Source organism: Polistes dominula, unplaced genomic scaffold (genome assembly GCF_049000335.1).
Source record: "Polistes dominula isolate Pdom_NZ unplaced genomic scaffold, Pdom_raw_medaka contig_24, whole genome shotgun sequence".
In the NCBI taxonomy this organism is placed as follows: Eukaryota; Metazoa; Arthropoda; class Insecta; order Hymenoptera; family Vespidae; genus Polistes; species Polistes dominula.
Window position 1 is genome coordinate 6,564,563 of NW_028301150.1, and position 21,251 is coordinate 6,585,813.

General features: G+C 30.4%; 1 protein-coding gene across 7 annotated transcripts in view; it reads left to right on the forward strand.

Annotated features, from left to right (window-relative positions):
- The window catches only part of pum (pumilio), an 82,064-nt gene that overhangs the window by 34,973 nt on the left and 25,840 nt on the right, over nucleotides 1-21,251 (forward strand). For 5 of the 7 annotated variants that reach the window (XM_015321291.2, XM_015321289.2, XM_089177764.1 and 2 more), the window contains one exon: nucleotides 6,424-6,561. The exons of the other annotated variants lie outside the window; for them this stretch is intronic. In XM_015321291.2, the coding sequence (XP_015176777.1) occupies nucleotides 6,424-6,561 (138 nt within the window). The remainder of the gene's footprint in view (nucleotides 1-6,423; nucleotides 6,562-21,251) is intronic. 7 annotated transcript variants of the gene reach the window in all.

Genomic DNA, 21,251 nt, shown 5'->3' on the forward strand with positions numbered 1-21,251 from the left:
CATATACAATGAATATATATATAATATATATATATATATATATGTATATTCACTGTAACACATGTTTCGAATGCGTACACGTGGTCCTTCATGGGTAACAAACGAATTCTTATTTCTTTTTTTTTAGAATAACTTCTCGAGAAGTTTCCTACAATTAACAAATTTCTCGAATAGATTTGAATTATTCATTATTGTTACTTTTTAATATTTCTCCCTCTATTTTTTTTCATATCTTATCTTCGTTTCATTAATAAGAGATGAATAACGTTGGATGATAGAGAGAGAGACACGCAATATTACCATGAGTTAATTCGTAATGACGAAAGACGCAGGAAAAAAAAAGAAGAGACATAGTTTGACTATATAACTCTTTCCACTAGTTCCTTCCTCTTTCTTCTTCTTTCTTCCTTCGTCCTCCTAAACCTCCCCTTATTCTCCTCCCCTTCTTTCTCTCTCTTTCTATCTTTCTGTCGTTTCGCCTGGAGCGTTCATAGCTGGAAATTTAATTATCTCCCTAGTTGGTTGGCTGGTGGTGATGGTGGGCCCTTCTCTCAACGATGCGGGTAATGATTTTCCTCTATAACGTCATTTACTCCTCAGCTACCTCTCCTCTCCTTACCCCCGCACCACCCACCAACCTCTTTTCTCATTCTCTTTCTATCTATCCATTCAACCATCCATTTCTCTTTCTTTTTGGTATCATAAAAATTGGTAGCAAGTATCAACGTACATCTCGTACCCAGTTATACTCGCTCAGAATAGTGAACCCCAACCCTTTATTCATTTACTCGGTCCTTTTTCCTCTCCTCCTCCTTGTCCTCCTCTCTCTCTCTCTCTCTCTCTCTCTCTCTCTCTTTTCCTTCTCTCTTTTAACCACCCATACACACACCCACACACATACTCAACTTACTCAAATTCACTCACTGACTTATTTTCGTTTTTTCTAATTTTCTAATTCTCTTTCTATCTCTCTTTCTACTATTTCCTTTCTCTTTTGCATTCCCTTTTTTTCTCTGATATCATTCTAGTTTTTTTTCCTATTTGTTCAAATCCGATTACCTTTTCATTCTCCTGAATGATTTCGTTACGCGTTGTACTTCTTTGCTCTTGCTGTATTACACACACGCGTAAAATACAACCAACGGCCGGGATGGTTTCACGTAACATTGTTTTTTTCTCTCTTTTTTTTTATTCTCTTTCAGCCATTTAATTCTTTTGTCGTTTATACATGAAATATCTCACAGGTTTTTTTTGACCTATCATACATAGACAAACCTACAACATATGCAGGTTTCTTTTTCCCAACTTTAATAGATTCAAGTTAAGGAAAAATCACTTATGAGAAACTCTTATTCTTATTATTTTCCTTTAAGAAAACAGTAAGATTTTTTTATTGTTCGATTATCGGATTTAAACGAACGAATGTACGAACGGAACAAATAGGAAAAGATTTATTATATAAGTTTTGACGCTGGTTTGTATTATTGATTTCATCGTTTAATTGATGTTGCTTTATAACGGAATGTACAGGATTTTTTTTTACGTTCGAATAAATTTATAATTAATTTTTAATATAATTTTATGTTCTTCATATTTTCGTGATTATTCTTTGAATATTTATTTCTAATCGTTACGAATGTGAACGCATTTCTTTTTGTATTATTATATTAGAAAAATAACTGTTTTTTTTTTTAAACTACTTTTTTTTCTTTTTATTATTTTTTTGCTTTTTATATGTTCAACGACGAAATATTGCTTTGACAATTTTTTTTTCTTTTCACCACTGTATATATATCAGTTTTCTCTCTTTTCCGAACACGTATATGCACGTATACACGCACAAAAAATATGTGTATATTGTATGTACGTTCGTTCGTTCGTTCGCAGAAAATACCGTAGGGAGAATATCTTTTCTTCTTCGACGTTGGAAATTTAATTATCGCTCGAGTTGAGTCAGCTCAACTTGGGTTTCACATATGTACGTTGCTTGGAACGAACCGTCAACTCTAAATCGTTTCACCAAGATTTCTCGTGGTATATTATACTGAAGTGTCTTATTTAGAATTACGTTTTACTGTATTATATTGTTTAGTATTAATGAACTAATTAATAAATTCTTTTGATATTTTATAATATTTCATATCTACATAATTATTTTATTATTTAGTTTCAAAAAAAAAGAAAAAATACAAGAATATATAATTCAATATACATTTATTTCATTGATAAAAAAATATAGAAACAAAAAAAATCAACTAGTAACTTTAATAATGTTTTGCATTTTTATTATTCGACAAATATCAAAATAATAATCAAAATAAATAACGTTAGCAAGGGTAAAATGTTATTTTTTAAATGTATAATTTAAAAAATAAAAAAAAATTACATATCAATCAATAAATAAAATACAAGAAAAATACATAAACGTATATCTTTAAAACATATCACAGAGAAGCAGGAGGAGGAGGAAGATCGGTGATTGGATAGTAATTATATGTATATAATTTTCATTGGATGCTTACGAACCAATCATACGCCCGCGATACTACTGCTCGCATGATTGCGTTGTTTGTTATTGATGGTATTCGAATTGCGTTAAGGTATCGAATTTATACGTTATATTTATGCATACACGTTCGATTACTTACCACCACCTTTCTTTCTCAGGGTTAGAAACGTACCGATTAAATGATCGTTATCGTTTTCATTCGTAAAGCACACGATTTATTTGCTAACAGGGCCGCACCTTGCAATAACCAACCAGCGTGCTTGCTAAACTTACTACGAGAAATAGAAAAAGGAAGAGAGAAACGGAGAGAGAAAGAGAGAGAGAAAAAGAAACAATAAAAAAGAAATAGAAAGAAAGAGAAAGAAAAATATAAAGGATCCTTCGCGACTAAAAGCTTTCGCACGGTTCGCTGATATAACGAGAACCCACTAATTACTTTCGTTCTTCTTTCGTCGCGATTTTTGTGTGTATATGCTCCTGTTTATTATTCCGTCACAAATTGACGTAACGATGACGATGAAGGTGACGTTGACGCGGGAAATTTTTTTTTCTGAGGTAAGGTGGGTTGGGGGAATATTTTTTGTAATTAAAGTAAGAAACCTCTCTTTTTCACTTCTTCCCTCTCCTGGATAATTCAATCATCTTACTCCGTTACTAATTTATCCTTAAAATTTAAATTTATAAATATATGAGCCGTTTATTTTGAAAGTGGTATACCTCCATTTATGTTCGAATCGAGATATTAAAGGGTTTGTGTTTCAATGTAATAAAAAATATTCGTACAAGATACTAACGAGTTATACTGCTTAAGTGTATCTAAAGGTATTAAATTTATATTTCCTAATAAAATAGTGGCAATTATTAAGTGAATAATATGCGTTTTCTAACCACGAATGGAGTTAGGCCATTGTCAATATCAACATTTTGATTTGTTATAAAATTTCAAAGGGACTTAACTCCATTCAACATAATTTAAGATGCTTCAAATTGAAAAAAGACAATACTCAATTTATTTTACATATCTTTAAAACACTTCAGAAACATAATTTATGCGATTCAAAACATTTTTTTACTACATAACGTACAAAATTACAAACATAACCTACAAAACAATTTACTACTCATCTACATTTTGTGTGTGTCAAAGGTATTTGAAGAAATCATAATGTTCCAGTGATATATATCGTAATAGGTCAATTATGTCCTTGAATTTTGCTGTTGTAATTTGTCTAATATTTTTATATAGTGGTGTTAATACAATATTTTTGAACTTTCTTTGTCTACTCCGACGTGGTAATACATTCAGAACTTTAAAATTTTCATTCTCATTCATTGATGTCTTCTAGAAAATTTTACACAGTTTATTTCTGACAAAACGCATTCAACATATTTTTAACCAGTTCTTCAGATTCTTCATCAGAATTTTTTACCTTTTTCAAAATAGCGTCTTCTAATAATTTTGTTACTACAAAATCCTTTTGTCTCATTTTATTTACAAAAGAGTATTATCATATTTACTCGGAATATACGCAACCTCAAATGCTTCATTGATACATTGTACATGAAGTTGTACAATAACCACGTGCAATCGGAATATAATAATTGATAAATGGAGTTAGGTCACTTTCAAAATAAACTTTTTCATCATTCCATTATTCATGATTTTAAATATATTAGTAACAAATTGCTTCAGAATGAACAGATCATGTAAAAATGTAACTATTAAGGTAGCTAACTCGATTTTTTTGGAATGTGGAGTTAGGCCACATTCAAAATAAACTGCTCATATATATTTATACATTAGCTTGTTTGGAATTCAATTTTTTGTCAATAATAAGTAAGAGAAAATATTTCTTTTCTTTGTATCTTTTTTCTATTTTGCGTTTATGATACAAATCGTTTCGAATGATCGTAAATTGTAGAATTTGATAATTTCAACTTTACAATTACAAAACCCCGAGATTCTATTACTTAATTGACCGATGTCTTGTATCTATCCGTTTAATTTATTTGTCGGTTTTAATTAATGTGTTAAAATGGATGATGGAATTGAATGAGAAAACATTCGGTTAGTTTATATATATATAGGTATATGTATATATTTATATAACATGTAACAAAAAATTTAACCAATGAAATTCATCGATGAAATTAATCAAATACGAAAGGATCCTTGTGATGCTTCATTTCAATCTTTCTTTTGGTTTATGTTTGTGTGTGCATGTGTATGTGTATATATGTGGCTTATATAGACAAAATAAAAAGAACCCAACTATCATCATCCGACCAATATAAAATTAAATTGAACTCGGTGGACGCAATTGATAGAATAAATTATAACCGTTATGGTTCTCCATCTAGTTCCGAATGATCAAACATTTATTGTAGACTTTTTCATTAAAGTTAACGGTTACACGGTTCACCCAATAAATAATTCACACGCAAATATTACATACACCTATACATATATATATACACACACACACGTAGAGTAACTTTCTCTGTTTATTCGGGATTTCTTAGGATCGTGCGAAAGAAACCGTTGTTAGGAATCTAAGTGGTATGAATACGTAATCGCATAAATTCTTTATTCGTTTCATCAGAATTTTCGCTTCCTTGTTTTTTAATATACCATTAAAAAAAAAAAACAATTAACATTACTGGTTCAGATAAAAAAAAACGAAATCATTTTTAAACACAAGATATAATTTTTTTAATTTATGCTCCATTCTCGTTTGAATAAAAATGTATAAAAAATATATTTGAATAGATTATATATAGGAAAGCATTTTATTGATGAGAAAGAGAGATTATAAGTATGATATATTTAAAAATAAAAAAGATATAAATTTATCGTCATTGGTTTCATTTTTTTCTTTTTTTTAGTGTTAATTTCCTTCGCAAGGTATAGAAAGAAACATTGTAAGAAGAAATATTTTTTTGCGGTAATGAAACCGTGGTTATACTCCTACCCGACGACTCTCTGTCCGATATGCATTCCTACATCGCGCTGACGCGTGCATTCTTCTTCGGGCGATAACGTTACTACTTCCTTGCAAGTTACGCACTCGACGATCGTGAAAATAAATTTTATGCGAATTCTTTCTCGAGGATCAAAGCTCTTTTATACCACTTTTAAACATTTTTTGTTTGTTTGATTCTTTGTACCGATTTTTTTTTCATTGTTTATATATATATATATATATATATATATATATATATATATATATATATATATATATATATATATATATAATCTCATAAAAGTTAACAAATTTATTTGATTCACCATATTATTGAATACTTAATCTTGAATTGTTCATTAAATTATGAATGAATTATTTAATATGAGTTGTTAATTTGATTAAAATATAATTTCAACGTGAAAATTATAAACAATTATTGTTGTTGTTGATATTATTATTATTATCATATTTTATTTTATTTCTATTATTTGAATTAATTTTTGTATTCTTATTTAACCATCTTTACAAGTTTCAAATAATAATGTATTATATTAGTACATTTATTTTATTTTTGATAAATTTTTGAAAAACGATCAACAAGGTATATTGAGATTATGTAAAGAATAATTTTAAACAAACCCAATGTGTACTATACAAAATTCGTTCCTTACAATGATCCTAATGTTCAATAAGGATTAATTGGTAAAATTGTTTTTTATCATTATTATTTTTATTTTATAAATTTCTATTATCGTCGAATTTTTTAGTATAACATTATTTTGTTTGTTTGGTTATTTATTTTTCTTTTTTCTTTTTTCTTTGTGAATTTAATTTTTTTTTTTACTTTTTGTTATACAATTTTGTTAATTTATCTTTTATTTTTTTTTATTTTTCTTTTTTTCTTTTAATATATTCATATATATGTATATATTTTTTTGTATGGACTAGATATTAAAGGACCCTACCGATGTATTGTATTTGCCGAAATCAACAGACAGTGTAACGACAACGTTAGGTTGTTACGAAAATATTCTTAAGGAAACTGCAGACGATTTTTTTATGCAACGACTACGTTCTGTATCTATTGTAAGTATATCATTTATAAGAGATATGCATTATAATTATTATTGTGAAAGTCATCGTATTATGTTGAATCATTTTTCGGAATAATATTTTACGCGATATTTTTTTTTGTTTCGTTTGCTATACCTAAGCAATGTGCATTTTAAAATTTGCACCGAAGAATAATTTATTTATATTTTGTTTTTTCTTTTTTTACCTTTTTTTTTAGATAAAAGTTATTAAATACAGAATAAATTAATTGATGAAAGATTATTAGAAAAAAAAAGAAATGATTGGGAATATTGTTCTTAACTTTCGATTAATTTTAGAAACATGCGTGTCTGATTCATTGGTAGTTTGATTTATATGAGTTACATACATAAAAGTATTGTTATCGAGTATATCATCCTATCGAGTGTCAACTTTGTTGTTGCTATCGGTATACTTTGATAACAGTAGTACCGTCACGAATTTCTACGTAACCAATTCTTATAGGTGTGGGTTATACAAATTCGATATATAATAACTCTTTTCCTATTTGTATTCATACGAAAGTGAGATATATATATTGAACAGTGTCTTTTAAACGAGGAATGAGTTATTTTCATATATATTTTCTCTTTTTTTTTTTTTTTTTACATTACTGCTTACCATTTTTTTCCATATTTTTCTCCCTCTCTTCCATTTATTTTTGTTTAAATTATTATTTCATAAATTTTTTTTATTATTTTTGCTTTGAATTTAAAGTGATTCGATTGATTAGATTTTGATAAAAAAAAGAGAAAGCAAAAATCGAAATTTTAAGTATTATAACATTATTTTTATTCGTGATTATATCAAAATACAGCAATCTTATTCGTAATATTTTGTTATCATTTAGGCTTCATCCAAACGTTTAGCACTTTACAATGATTTAAAATCGTTTAAAAATAAAAAACCAAATACTTTCTCTAATTTCTTTACCTTGGGATTAATATTGCAAGTGTTTAATATACAAATAGAAAACAACAAAAATACACAATTACAATATAAACGGTCAATTAAAATTAACAAATTATTCTTTTTCTTCTTCTTCTTCTTCTATCTTTGAAACTCAACAAAAGAAGGGAAAGAAAAAAAAATGTTAATTTCTCAGAACACAAATCCCTTGTTAAGTCATTTCCATACAATTACACTAGGGCACCATCAACGTATACAAACATATATTATACTTAACGTGCTATACGTTTGTATAAAGGGAGAAAAAGAGAGAAAGAAAGATAAAGATAAAGAGAAAAAAGAAAAATATCTTCCATCTCATCGGCAAACCCTCAACTTGTGAAGGTAACGCGATACCTAAAGCTGTAATAAGAGTCTAAGTCTCTGATTATAACATTCTCCTTTCGTTATACGTGTTCTATGCTAAAGAGTAAAATACCCATTGGCTCTAGGGGAAGTAGTAGTAAGTTCGTGGAATAGGAATTGTGGAGAAGGGGGGATTTGTGGGGGGGGAATCTTAAGGAAGTCAGTTCTCCTAGGTTGTTAAAAAGAAAGGAAGAAGAATAGTAGTAAGATGAAGCTTCTATTCTAACTGAGGTCACCTGAATTTATAACACTGATAGTGTTAGGTTTGTCAAATTTTCTTCAAATGTTTAAATGTTAAATGGTAAAGGGTGGGTGGGAGGTTAAGGGAAGAAAATTGGGTCGAAAATGCAGAGAGTCTCCTATTCTTCTGTTACTTCTTATTTGTCGTAGATATAACATCGGTCTGGGCACTTAGGTGATATACTTGTCTAACGATAACGATGTGTTCTTTTGATTCGACGAGATGTATAGTGAGAAAGAATGAGAAAAAGAGAGAGAGACGTGTACGTAGATTTATGTACATGTGTATGTATATGTATTTGGCATATATACGCTTAACTCAAGGTCAGACCAAAGTACAAAAGACCTTTTCGTGGCAGTAAAGAATCATTGCGAATATAAAACTATATTCTATTTCTAACCGGTCTTTCTTTTGTCTATCTGTCTATCTATTTGTCTTTCTCTCTCTCTCTCTCTCTCTCTCTCTCTCTCATCCATTCTTTCATTATTTCCTTGAAAGCATCATATATCGGAGACGTTCTCAAGGAAAGGGCGTTCTATTTTCTTAACTAACAAGTTTCTATTTATTATGATCATCTGAATTGTGCAATTTTACGTTATTTCCCTCACCCCTGTGTAAGATATATTTTTATTGGAATTTTTTTATTTATTTGTTTATTAATTTATTTTTTTTTACATATCAAATTGAACGTGTGTGTGTGTTCATTTATCCTATAATTCTCTTATTTATTTATTTAAATTATTATACATTTATAGGTTTATTAGATTTGATTGTTGGTTTGCTAATGGACTTTTATCTCACTCAGTTAGTTAAGATGAAAGAGAAAATCAAGGAGTTTAATATATATATATATATATGTGAGAAAGGTTCTCCGAAGAATGTGTGTGGTGTTTCTTCGTTCAACTCTATCGTCTTATCTCTACGAGTTTCCGTTCGTGGCTTCGTATTCCGGAAGTTGTCTTTTCCTGCTAATGCTCTTTGACTAAAAGCTAATAAAATACGACAAACTACTCTCACGTTTAATTTAGTTTAATTTAGTTTCTTTAATTTTTAAACTTGACCAATAGTGTCGCTTTCTACCCTTCATTATTTCTTATCGGAGAAAAGTGGCACGAATAAATAACACGATTAAAAATTTTAAATGAAGCTTAAGTAGTAGTTTGCTAGCACTAACTTTCAATATATATATATATATTTCGAATCATAAAAAAATAAAAATAAAAAAAATAAAATAAAACGTTAGAACGTAATTCAATTATAGTACGAAATACCAACAAAAAAAGAAAACTATATTTTAAGAAAAAAAAGCTTGCAAAATAAAGGGTTGATCGATATTAGCATAAACTTTAACCCCCTTCACCCTCACTCTACACACACACACATACACACACATACAAGTACACCCATGTGTATACACGTACGCATAAATAATTAACATCAGAACAGATCGACGATACTTCTTTACATTTATTCTCATCGAGAAACATAACCGGTAGTCATCGAAATGAGACGAAAGAAAAACTCTTTAAGGGGGGAAGGTGTATATTTATGTTTATGTGTATGCATATGTGAAGGGTTGAGTACATGAATTGTCGTCTCTCTTTCCATTTCTGTGTATAGAACGCGTTTGCTACGTTTACCTTCTTTTCTGACACGATATGCCGCTAGATACACAGAAGTCGTCGTAGGTTTCTCCCTTTTTTTTTTTTCTCTCTCTCTCTCTCTCTCTCTCTCTCTCTCTTCTCTTTCTCCCTTTTACCCTTTCGCAGGTACGGGGATTAAACGCGCGGTGTATGTTGAGAAACAATGGCGTACCAGGCGTTCTCTATACTCCCCCCTCTTCTTTTTTTCTCTCAAATCTCGACGAATACACACATGCATGCATGCACACATACACATACACTCATGTATGCACATACATATAGAATTGTATATATATATATATATATGAGAAAACGTGAACAAGGAGCGTGTCTGCGGCTTGCGAAGAAGTGCAATCAAGTCCTGGCAAAAGGGTGTAGCATTTCATAAAGGTCACATCCATGAACGTATACTCTTCACTCCTCCACCCTGGGGATTATTAAAATCAACCAACCCCCGCGTACTACTGCTGTGCACTACCAAGCACATCGACGAGAGTTTTCTCTTCTTCTTCTACTACTACTACTATTACTACTACTACTGCTACTACTCTTCTTTCCTCTCCTTTTTTCTACTTTCCTTTTCCCTTCTCTTCTTCTTCTTTTTTTTATCTACCCTTTTTATCAACTGTCTCTCTCTTTTTTTCTTCATACTCTTCACTTCACTTCACTTCACTTCACATCTTCGTAACGTCTCGTTACATTCTCGTTTCAAAATTCTTTCTTTCTACTTTGATCGAGTTCTTCCCTAATCCCTTCCTTCCCCCTCCTCTACGGCCCTTTTTTTTTTATTTTTCGTTTTCTTCTTCATTTTTTTTTTTAGTCATTCTCTGACTTTTTCGTGCATTACTTTTCGTTTCGTTACTTTCTTCCCTTTGATTTTTGATCATGTTGATCTTTTTTCTCCTTTTTCTTCTTCTCTTCAATTCCTTTCGTTCTTCTTATTGCTCCCTCGCTTTTTATTATTTTCCACGAACATATTTATTTGTATATGTATGTATATAAATGTATAAATATATATATATATATATATATATATATATATATATATATATATATATATATATATAAAGTATAATTTTTTTCGAACGTCGAATTTTTATTAAACTTTTTTTTCGTCTCTTTCTAAATATAATAAATTTTTTTTTTTTTTAATTTTTCATAGCTCATAGTTTCTACTACTTTTATTACTTTACTATTGCATCGATTTTTGTTATTTTCTTTCTTTCTTTCTTTCTTTCTCTTTCTCTCTCTTTCTCTCTCCTATTGTTGTAATTTAGCATTCTTCCTTTATCTATTTCGTTTCTTTGAAAATCATTTTTGATACGTTTTCATTTCGAACTTATTCATTTGATTTTATTTACAAGTTTCCTCTTTTCCATCTCTCACCTCCTACTCCTTTAATTTTTTTATTTTTCATTTCTTCGATCTTTCTTATTACAGTCTCTAATTTTATATATGTTGTATATTGTAATTTCGATTACATTCTCTGTCTTTTTTATTCGTACTCTCGTCTCGATTTATATTAAAATTTTAAGGGGGTATTCTGGTCTAGAAGCATGGATTTTAGGTACTTTTTCAAGTGCAATAACAAAAAGACGAATAATATTTTCACTATCTATAATGTTACAAGATATTTATTAATATTTCAAGAATACATGAAAAAAAAAATAGTGAAAAAATTCAAAATTGAAAAAGATATAGGCTGATGAAGTGGGGGGTCTCAAAAAATTGGTGCTCGACGGTTGTCACGATTGCAGCTCTTCTAATAATCCGAAATAAAAAAATAAAAAAGATTATTAATTAAGAATAATGCCGCTATCGTTCGAACTAAAAGAATTGAAAAAAATTTTTTTTTCACTAAATTACGGCTGTTTGAAAAAAAGATACATTATTTTTATCACTTTTTTTACTGTTCCGAATTTTTTCAAAATATTAGAAATTGATAATTGTTGTAAGAGGTTTGATTAGTACGATAGAGAAATGCATAGAGAAGACTCTCACCAAATTTCAAATAAATCGGTTAAGTAGAACTTGAGATATCATTGCAACCGTGACAAAAAAAAACAGTTTCGAGAAAAACGCGTTCAAAGTTTCGCATAATAAGGGTAGGATATAGGAAGCCGCGTCACTAAAACAGCTATATCTCCGAAAATAATTAAAATTTTGGCTTGCCCTTTTAAGGACACATTCTTGAAAGGTTAAGCTTTGAAAATATAAAAAAAAAAAAAAATTCGATTTTTTCAAATTTCTACACTAGAATACCCCCTTAATGTAAAACCAATTGTTTTCCGTTTACATCAAAGCTTCAAAATATTCTTATTTCTTTTCACCCTTTCCTTTCAGTTTTCTTATTACAATTTTCAACATCTTTTTTTGATTAATACATATGCACATAGACATACACATACACATTCACGAACATATCATATTGTTTTTCCTTTCATATATTTTAATTATTTTGGTAACAAAATAAAACCTTCTTATACGTATTATCGTGCATATCATGTCATGATCAATTTTTTTTCGGTCAACCCTTCCCCCCGTCCTTCATCATCATCACCCTCTTTTCAAACACATCCATCACCGGTAGTGACCTTTCTTGTATACTTGGATGATACAACAATATCAAACCTTCTTACTTATTCCTCTCATGAGAGACGTTTTACAAATAGGCTTTCTCGTCTACAGGGTGACTCATAATAATGTGTAGAACTTAAGTTTTGCAATTGAAAAAAGGTTATTGCATTGTGAATAATAATAATTTATTTTTCAGTAAAGAATAAACTTTATTTTACTTTATTAATTTTATTTAATTAAAAATAATTAATTTAATTTCTTTTTTATAGAGAAAAATAATACAAAACTAATTGTATATACATATCATGTTATCAATTTAAATATGATGCAATTTTAATTAGACGTTTTTTTTTTAATTTATAAATGAACAATTTTAATGTAATGTGCGTGTAAAATTGGATATTCATGTGAATTATCTGATAGATGTACAGAGTGGCCCCAATAGTTTTTACATCATTTAAAAATAATATAATTAATTTTATATATTAAAAATATATATATTCTTTTAAAAACAATAAATATTTAAATTTAGATTTAAATAATTATTAAAATAATTAATTTTTTGTCCCTAAATCTAATATATTTCCGAATAATTCTAAATAATATGAAATTAATTTTATTTCACAATGGCCGTCATGTTGTCGTTGGCAATGGCGGCGCGCGGGCTTTTTTAAAAACGTTCTCCATTACTTTTCAGAAACGGTTTACTTATTTTTGAGTCACCCTGTACTTACCTATATATTTATGTGCCTGATATATATTCTATTCATTGTTGATACGTATAACACGAAGAAAAAAGCAAAAGGAGAAAGCTTTCGTGTGCGCCTTTGTCGGAAGGACGATAACATTTTAATAAAATCCTCGGTATAGTTACTTACGTGTTCAGACGACCCGACTACGATGGGAGATGTGTGTTTTACGTTTCTTTACATCCCCATACGGTTTTATGTGTTTTCACTTTGTTCCTGTCCCCTTTATTTTTTTTTACCTCCTTTTTTCTTTTTTCTTCATAAAATTGATCCAACGATCTCGATTTAATCGTCCTAAATTTATTTTTTATCCTCGTTAAATCATAATAAATCTTTTTAACGAGTTCTATTTGTGTGTTTCTTCAAACAACACACATAAACGATTTTTATTTCTTTTTTAACGTTCCATTATTAGTACTAAAAGTTTAATGAAAAGATAATACAAATATAAGATCGATAAGGTTTTATCATAAAATCAATTTTTATCATTTTTTTCTTTTAGTTTTTTTATTTTTACTTGTCAGTTCAACATCATAATTATAAAAACGATATACAAGTACAATTCTGAAGTATACTTTTTAGAAATTTCTAATATAAAACAACCCTACTTTATATATACATTGTAGGCCCCCCCCACCCCCTCTTTCACCAAGTGTTATAACAAACGCGTTTCAAAAAATATTTAAACTAATCCAAACATAATTTATTACGTTCCATAACGACTTTACTTCGTCAACTTCTTTAAAATTTTGTAAATTTGGATTGAACAATAAAAATAATATTCTTTTTCCCTCTCTTTTCTTCTCTTATCTATACCCCCCGCCCGCCTAACCCTTCAACTTTTCTTCCTTTCTGTTTTTCTTTGTTATTTACCAATAACATATGATCAAATTATAACAAGATAAATTTCAAAAATATTCACGAAAATAAATCATAAATCTAGAACGTGTAAACATACATACATACGTACATATATATATAGTAAGTAAGTAAGTAAGTAAGAAGGGAGAGGGTAGAGGAAGTTAATTTAACAAAGCGCACGATGACGATACTACTTTTGCTTCGTGGTTAAAAATATAACATTAAAGCGTTGAAAGATAATCCTCCGCGCTGAGGAACATCGATGCCGTGTTTGCCTTCCAACGTTTTTTTTTCCTTCCCTCCTCTTCCTCCTTCTTTTCCATCCCATCTTCCCCTTTTCTTTCCCACTTTCACCCTCCTCCCAGTGTTCCCTTTTTTCGTATTTTTATTATATTTTATTTTTTGCCGTTTCATAAATATTAGATCACAACGCAGTTGATATGATAGGATGGTGATATCAGTCGGAAAGTATGTTATTGATAATAGGGGTTGTTATTAAGGGGGTTGGAAAATGACCAAGCAAGGTATATATATATATATATTTTTCTTTTGTTAAGTGAGAATATAAGTTATACTTATTTATTTATTTATTTATTTATTAGTTTTTAAAGTCACGTCAATAAATCAGTCTCCCGGAAAGAATCCAATTTTTCTGTTCACCGGACTTATCGAAAGGGATTAATATCTTTTTAAAATATTCTTTATTTATATTGATCTTCCGTTATGTTTGTTTTTATTCATTTCTTATTTATTATTATTATAATTATTATCGCATTAATAAACTAATATGATATATTTGACGTATTATTTTTGATAGCATGTAATATACAAAAGAGAAAGATAGAAATTATTTTAAAGCGTTACGTGGAGTTTGTTATTTTAATAAATAAATCATATCTGTATCGATTAATGTTAAGTTTTGTGCGTGATAATAATGAACGCCCGTTAATTATACGAATTATTCCCGAATAATTTTATAAAATCGATTCATCCTTCTAAATAAAGAGGTTTACTAATCGCGTATAATAGGATCAAATTCCACCTCCTCCTCACCCCCTATAAAAATTGTTATCGAATATATAACAAGATTGTTATTTATCGATTAAATCGAACAAAAAGAAATACGTTTTTTAAATAACGTTGTTGATCGATACAATTTCATTTAAAAAGAAAAATAGAAATAATTCTCATTTAATTCATTCATCGTGATATAGAAAGAGAGAAAAAAAGAAAAGAAAATTTGATTTGATATTAAAAAAAAAAATTCCAACTCACCTTGATACCTGAGAAAAGAAAATAAGAGATTAAAAAATATATAATCTTACTTTCATCATATATAAATATTTATGTGTGTGCAAAGTTCTTATGTGTGTGTAAGTGTGTGCATATATAGTAGAGAGAGATCAACGAAGAAGCATAGTTTACGATCGAAACCTAATCGGCCGACGCCTACTTTTCGTACTCGATTAAAAGTAAAACTTGCACGTAACGCGATAGATGACCCTTCTTCTTCCGTATCTATCCCTTAGGGAATGAATGAGCTCTCTCTGTGGTATGAATTATTTCATACAATTTAAATGGAATTTTTCTTCTTACTTTACTCATTGAAAATTATCCAACTTTAAAACCAAAAACCCTATCTATATTACATAGAATATATACATATATAATAAATTAAATAAATAAAATTATAATAAAATTAATATACTAAATTAATTATAATTAATATATAAATAATAATAAATGAAATAATTAAAATAAATAATATATATTAATTATAATAAATTTAATATTAATATCAATGTTATAATATACAATAAGTTAAAATTTATGCATATAAATATATATATATATATATATATATATATATATATATATATATATATATATATATTTATTTGTGTATAAAAAAGCCAACAAGACGCTTTCTCGTCATTGGTTGACTGAACAAATTTCGATCGGTTACACTTTCCAACTTTTCGATCGATCCTTGCGTCAAAAATCGCAGTTGTAAAAGTGGCTACGTTCGATTTTCCGCTCGACACGCTTTCTCCACTCGTCTATTTACTTTAGTGCATATATATAGAAATATATATCTAACGTTTGAATCAACCTGCCAATCGTTGCTTTGCTTCTTTCTCTCTCTCTCTGTGTGTGTGTATATATATGTGCATGTATATGTGTGTATGTAACGCTTCAACTATCGTCAAGTTTAATTCATATTTTTTAAATCTTTTTCTTCCGTTGTTTTCCTTTGTTTTTTTCCTTCCGTTGAGATCGTGACGTTTAAATTAATTTTTCATTTAAATCACAAATTATTTTTTCATGATTATTAAATAATATTTATTTATATATTAGAACCTTGAATAAGTTCTCGCTGTTTCATCAAAGATGGCAATAGCAGTACTTCGTACTTGAAATTTCGAATGGTAACGCACTTGCAAGGAAGTACTGTATCTAACCTGCAATTTCAGTGTATGATAGTTCACTTTAGTGTAAACAAAGTAATTTTTTATTAGTTTTGAAAATGTCTACTTTTGTGCCAACTAAAGTGTATTTGCGAGGAATTTTATTGCACTATTTTATTCAAAAGAAATAGGCAGCTAAAGCACATAGAATTCTTGTTGAGACTTATGGTGACAATGGTCTGTCGGATACGACATGCAGAGACTGGTTTCGACGCTTCAAAAATAATGATTTTGAACTTGAGGATAAAGAACGTTCAGGCGCACTAAAAAAATTTCAAGGCAGAAAATTGGAGCAATTACTCGATGAAGACCGATCTCAGACGCTAGCAGAACTTGGAAAAGCATTACAAGTTGATGAGTCAACTGTTTCAAAAGGTTTAAAAATGTTAGAAATGATCCAGAAGCAAGGACATTGGGTGCCATATGAATTGAAGCCAAGAGACATTGTACGGCGTTTTGTCACGTGCGAACTACTGCTTCAATGGCAGAAAAGGTTTTTTGCACCGTATCGTGACTGGCGATGAAAAATGGATACACTATGATAATCCAAAGCGTAGAAAATCATGGGGTAAGCCTGGCCATGCATCAACATTGTCCGCAAAACCAAATATCCATGGTTCGAAGCTTCTTCTCTGTATTTGGTGGGATCAGCAGGGTGTAATTTATTATGAGCTGCTCAAACCGAATGAGACTATCACGGGAGATCGCTATCGACTTCAATTGATGCGTTTGAGTCGAGCCCTAAAAGAAAAACGGCCGCTATACGAGAAGAGACACGACAAAGTGATTTTGTTACATGACAACGCCCGGCCTCATGCTGCAAAACCAGTGAAAACCTACCTGGAAACGCTTCGATGGAAAGTTCTACCCCACCCGCCGTATTCACCTGATATAGCCTCTTCCGATTTTCACCTATTCCATTCGATGGCACATGACTTAGCTGACCAGCGTTTTCATTCTTACGAAGAAGCTAAAAAATGGGTCGATTCTTGGATAGCCTCAAAAGACATGTCGTTTTTCCAACGCGGAATTCATATACTGCCAGAAAGATGGGAGAAAGTGGTCTCTAGTGATGGGCAATACTTTCAATAAAACGTTTTTGTTCCTTATATTTTAAATAGTTTTTATTTTGTAAAAAACAGCGAGAACTTATTCAAGGTCCTAATATTATTGAAATAATATAACGTATTGTTTATAAATAAATAAATTAATTAATTGCAATATTTAAATTGCAACGTTATATTTACGAATCCTCAATGCGCATATAGTAGCATTCGAGTAAAAATCAAATTACGTTTATAAACTCGGTATATATATAGATCCATCAAAAACATATAAAAAAAAAAAAAGAAATAAAACAAAAAATAAAATGAAATAACGAATAACAATTTGTGTAAAAAAAAAAGGAAATCGTTCGCGTGTTCGTCGTCTATATTTCATTTTACAAAACAAAACAAAAATAGACGGAGAAAGAGTGAGTAGAGTAAGTGTAGAGGTAAAAAAAAAAGGAGTAAAAAAACGAAAAACAAAAAAAAGGGAAAAAATGAAGAAAGAAAAAAGGCGAGAGGAAGGCGAGGCTCGATTAACGTCCCATTAGACTTCGCTGGGGGGTTTTACCTGACCGCGCCCTTAAAGGCTATCCGATAATAAAATCCGCGTCATTTTGCTAAAAGCTATGACGAAAAAAAAAAAGAAAAAAAACGAGAGAGATAGATAGAGAGATAGAGAAAGAGAGAAAGGTGGGAAAGAGAAAAATAAAAAGAAAAAATAGAAAGAAATAAAAAAAAGAGGGTAAGGGATATCTGATATCAAGGTGTGGTTTTCGAGCCCTTATCACGCTACTTTCCTTCCGTTTTCATCCTCTCTCTCTCTCTCCCCACTCCACCTCCCACTCGTCCATTTTCACTTCCACCACTATTATTTTTTCTAATTTTCCAATCATCCATCTAACTATCTATCTACCTTTCTATCTATCTGTTTATCTATTTATCAATCTATTATTTATTCCACTCCTCTTAACATCTTTTTCCTTCCCCCATGACACATCCCTTTTCCTTTTTGTTCCTCGTAGCTTCACATTTGCTACCGTCAACTACCAACCAACCAACCGGTTGCTGCGAAAGTTTATTTTAATTGAATTTTGCAAGTAGACCAACACGAGCTCGCGTTCGTTCGTTCATTCGTTCGTTCGTTCATTCGTTCGTTCGTTTGCGTATATAACGGGAAAGGCCCTGGTACGAGATGAGTCCGCGGATAAAGAGAGAAAGAGAAAGAGTGAATGAGAGAGAGAGAGAGAGAGAGAGAAGAGAGACCAGTTGACAATAGCTATTGTTTCTACTGAAATCCCACACATTGGTGTGCATCCAGCACCATGCGTGCTATCATCTCTCAGTCTTCATGCAATTCAGAAACCGTTCCTTTTTCCTCTTTTTTCCTATACCCCCTTCTATCATCCCACCCTTCTCTATTTTCCCATCTCTCTTTCTATCTTCCTTCTTCTCATTCTCTCTTCTCATTCCTTTTATTCATCATCAGGCAGCAGCAGTAACAACAACAGTCGTCCTTTCCCGTCTCTTCCCTTTTCCTTCCCCCTTTGACAACATATCACAGCTGACTTTCATTATTATTCTTCTTGATCGTAACCAACGACTACGATGTTTTCGTTCATAGTTGTTGTTGTTGAAGTTGTAGTTGTAGAAGTTGGTGGTGGTTGTAATAGTAATAGTCTTAAGAATTTCACGTGGTTTAGGAAGAAAAGAACTTTAAGAGTTCGTTCGTGTAAAACGGTACAAACTGTAAACTGAGGTCGAAGGGAATTCTTGAGGGGAAGGAGTAGAATTTAAAGAGGTGGTGGTAGGGGAGGAAGAAGTGCATGGTACGTGCATGGTCTTTCTTTCTTTCTCTTTTTTTCACTATGTGTGCATCGACAACCACGACATACACGGCTTGGGTCAAATCGATCGGTTCTCTCCTTTTTTTTACTCATTCCTTCTGTTTCTTTATTTCTTTCTATCCTATTACTACTACTACTACTACTACTACTACTACTACTACTACTACTACTACTACTACTACTACTACTTCTCTGGACGTCGTCTGGAGGAAAAAAAACCGGTTTTCTTTCAACCAATGAAACATTAACGCCAGCGGTTCTCTATAGCCCCCCTATCCACGTTTATATATTTATCTATTTATTTATCTATCTATCTATCTATCTATCTATCTATCTGTCTATTTATTCATCCATTTTCGTAGAAAGTATTTTACAACAAGTGTCTATGATCACCACTAAACTATAGGAAATTTCCAATGGTTCCCTTCTTTAAAACTCGTTGTCTTGGTTAGAAACTGATGACAAGTTTCAAAGATCTCGTCCTTCAGGAAATGATTGGTTCGTAATTAGAAAAGTATTCGTTTGTGGGTTCTAAGTTATTATATTATTATTATAATCGAGATGTTGATCGATTGGATACAAAATAGGAAATATTAGACATTCAATTTTTCCTTACACTCACTATTATTATTAATAATAATAATGATGATAATGATGATGATAAAATGAACCTAACACTTCAGGACGTTGATCAAATTTTTGTCCCTATAATATATGGTGGTTACTTGATCAAAAAACGTAATTTAAGATTTCATATAGTTTGTTGTATTAATACTCGATCTATTTTTTTTTAATATACGATCTTCGAAATTCTAATACATTGTTAAAATAATAATTTATAAACATATTTAATTTTATACATTCGACTAATATACATTATCGTTGTATACATAAATAATACATATGTAAGAGTTTGATCGTAATCCTTAACGAGTGTCCCTATAGACATGACAGAGATCCAAGATCAAAGACTTTAGATTATAACGTAATCGATCATTCCGAGCCTTGACCTCTTTTAACCACATGAAGCACATGATGCTGTGTCCTCGAGAATGTATAGTCTAACAAAATTCCATTCTCTCTTACTCACTCTCTTTCTCTTTCTCTTTCTCTTTGTTGTCTCTTTGCCATTAAAAAAAAGCATCTTAACATTTTATAGATTATAATAATACCATTATACATATATATATATATATATATATACACGTATTTTTATATAGGGTCGTTAAGTATAAAATTAGTAGAAAAAGCAAAGTTAACAATACGACACATTACAAACTTGACTTTTCAATTATGTTTACTAAAACTTTTTTATTTAGTACAGTGTATCTATCCTATATGCTATAATAAAATATTGAATGGTTTTATTTTGAACACCCTGCATATAGAAACTTTAAGGAAGGGTTTATTATTTCTCCAACGATTGTTATACGCAATTAAAACGTAACTTGTAATAAACATTTTTGTTTTTTTTTACGTTTACCAGTCAAGTTACTCGCATTTTTCTTAAGAATAAAAAGGAGAAGAAGAAAAAGAGGGGAATGATGTTGATGATGGTGGTAGTTGTGGTAGTAGCAGTAGTCGGGTCGATAGCGGTCGAGGCACCCTGTATATTCCGTACGCGGCAAAGTTAGTCGAACTAACGGTGCTCCGAAGCGGTTAAGTAACGGGTTGCGCCACGACGATTTGTCGTCTTCTTCTTCTTCGTCGTTTTTTACTTTTATTTCACGCGGTCTTATACGAGAAAGAAAGAGATAGAGAGAGAAAGGTTTCTTCTCTTCCACGAATATAATCCTTTTTTTCCTCACCCATCTAACTCCTCTTCTTCTTCTTCTTCTTTTTTATTTTTCTCGAATCTTCTTTTTATTTTACTTGTTGTGTTGTTCTTCTCGTTGATCATTCGAAGGATAACCAAGGCCAATAAAATTTGCCTTACTA